The sequence below is a fragment of the Pistacia vera genome, unplaced genomic scaffold, assembly GCF_008641045.1.
Source record: "Pistacia vera cultivar Batoury unplaced genomic scaffold, PisVer_v2 Contig570, whole genome shotgun sequence".
Taxonomy (NCBI): domain Eukaryota; kingdom Viridiplantae; phylum Streptophyta; class Magnoliopsida; order Sapindales; family Anacardiaceae; genus Pistacia; species Pistacia vera.
In genome coordinates, this window is record NW_022196413.1 from 586073 (window position 1) to 588063 (window position 1991).

Sequence of the window (1991 nt, forward strand, 5' to 3'; positions counted from 1 at the left end):
AAAGATTGGATTACAGAGGGTTACGCAGAAGGGTTTTTGCTTGGTTGTTTTGTCTCATTGGTAAAGAGTTTGATTTCGTGTTTTTCTTTTAATGATCCTAACCTAGGGAGGTGTCCTATGGTAGGTGGGATTTTTGGTGTTCCCTTTGCTTTCTTCTTGGTGTTTATCTCCCTTTCTGGTCTTAGATAGACCCCTAGAGCGGATGGCTGTTTATAGGCTTGTTTATTTTGTTTCCTATTTTCGGGGCATGTCCCAAAATAGGCTAGTCGCCTTTTATTAGGCCTTTGTACATTCTTCTGTTTTTATAATATGATTACTTACTTATCAAAAAAAAAAAAAAAAAGAAAAAAACAATTTGATCTCCATGGAGAGCTAGAGGCTTCTCCACTTTAACGGCTTTGTGCAGCAGCTCCTTCATCTCTATGTAATGTTGCCACTCAACCACGTCAGCAACCTCCTTGTTCAATCCGGCGATGAATCTAGCCATTATTGCTTTTCTATCTTCCTCAATGTTTGCTCTAATCATGGCAATTTCCATCTCCTTATAATAATCCTCTGCACTCATGGAACCTTGAAGCACCCCTTGCAAGTTCCTATACAAATCTCTATAGTAATGGCTAGGTATAAATCTCTTGCGCATCACCAACTTCATCTCTTCCCATGACCGAATACGCCTCTCACCATTTCTACGCCTATTGATCGCCAATTGATCCCACCATATACTTGCATAATCTATAAACTCCACTGCTGCTAGCTTTACCTTCTTCTCCTTGGAGTAATTATGATAATCAAGTACGTGCTTAACCTTTCTTTCCCACTCCAAGTATACCTCCGGATCATTCTGTCCTTGAAAAGTCGGAATTGCCATCTTTATATTGCCTATATTGTTATCTCCCTTGGAGTCAACCTTCTTGGTCCGTTTATAACTTGTTCCCTCCACTTCGGCATCAACTTCGTCTTCTTCGTTGAACTCATGTCTTCTATATGATTTAGAACTGGAAGAGGACTCCAAATCATTCATTCTCGCATTCAATAATTTAAATTGGTCATTAACAGCCTTGATGAAGAATTTCATGTCAATCTCTTATGGTTCTCCTCCTTCCTTACTCATGGTTTCAACACGTAAAATTAAATAAAATAAAAGGTGTTGTTCCTAACGCACTCCCTCACGTGTTTGCACTCAAATCAGATTGTTATCACGTGTTTGAGGAAATATCATGGGTGATTTCAATGCGATGAGATTTGGGCATGAGAAACTAGGGGGTTCTTATAGGTGGAGAAAGTATTTTTCAGACTTGAATAATATGGGTAATGAGACTAGGCTTGAGGACCTTCGGTTTATGGGTAACTTTTTCACTTGGAGTAATATGAGAGAAGGGGATCACAGGATTACTACTAAGATTGATCGAGCTCTTGTGAATGAAAAGTGGGGCAGTGTGTTTGGTAATTCCATAGCAAATTTCCTTCCCCCAAGCATTTCGGACCATTCTCCTTGTATTGTTGAGTGTGGGGTTATGTCTTCACCTAGGAAAATCCCATTTCGGTTCTTCAACTTTTGGGCATACCATGAAAATTTCATTAGTATTGTTAGTAAGGCTTGGGAAGAAGAAGTTAGGGGTACCCCTATGTATCAATTGGTTACTAAACTGAAGAGAGTCAAAGAAGCATTAAAAGTGTTTAACAAGAGGGAGTTTGGGAACATCTCAGCAAGAGTTATTGAAGTTAGAGAAAACCTCCTAAGGGTCCAGCATGCTCTTGCTTCCAATCCTCTTGAAGAGAACCTTATTCTTGAGGAAAAAGCCAAAGCTTTTAATTTTACCTCTTTACATCGAGCTGAGGAGTCTTTAACTAGGCAAAAATCTAGAGTGCAATGGCTTAGAGAGGGTGACCAGAACACAAGCTACTTCTTCAAGTGCGTGAATGGCCGAAACAATAGAAATAGAATCACCAAGCTTAAGAGTGATAACGGCACGGTTTTTGAAGACCCTTAG

At 39.6% G+C, this 1991-nt stretch overlaps 1 protein-coding gene across 1 annotated transcript; it reads left to right on the plus strand.

The window, feature by feature from the left end:
* The first annotated feature begins 1217 nt into the window (after nucleotides 1-1217).
* LOC116108916 lies at nucleotides 1218-1991 on the plus strand. Its single transcript, XM_031395160.1, has one exon. The coding sequence runs from the start codon at nucleotides 1218-1220 to the stop codon at nucleotides 1989-1991; it is 774 nt and encodes a 257-aa protein (XP_031251020.1).

Bases quoted from the DNA above. Each gene is read 5' to 3' on its own strand.
- LOC116108916 (XM_031395160.1), top strand. From the start codon at position 1,218: ATGGGTGATTTCAATGCGATGAGATTTGGGCATGAGAAACTAGGGGGT.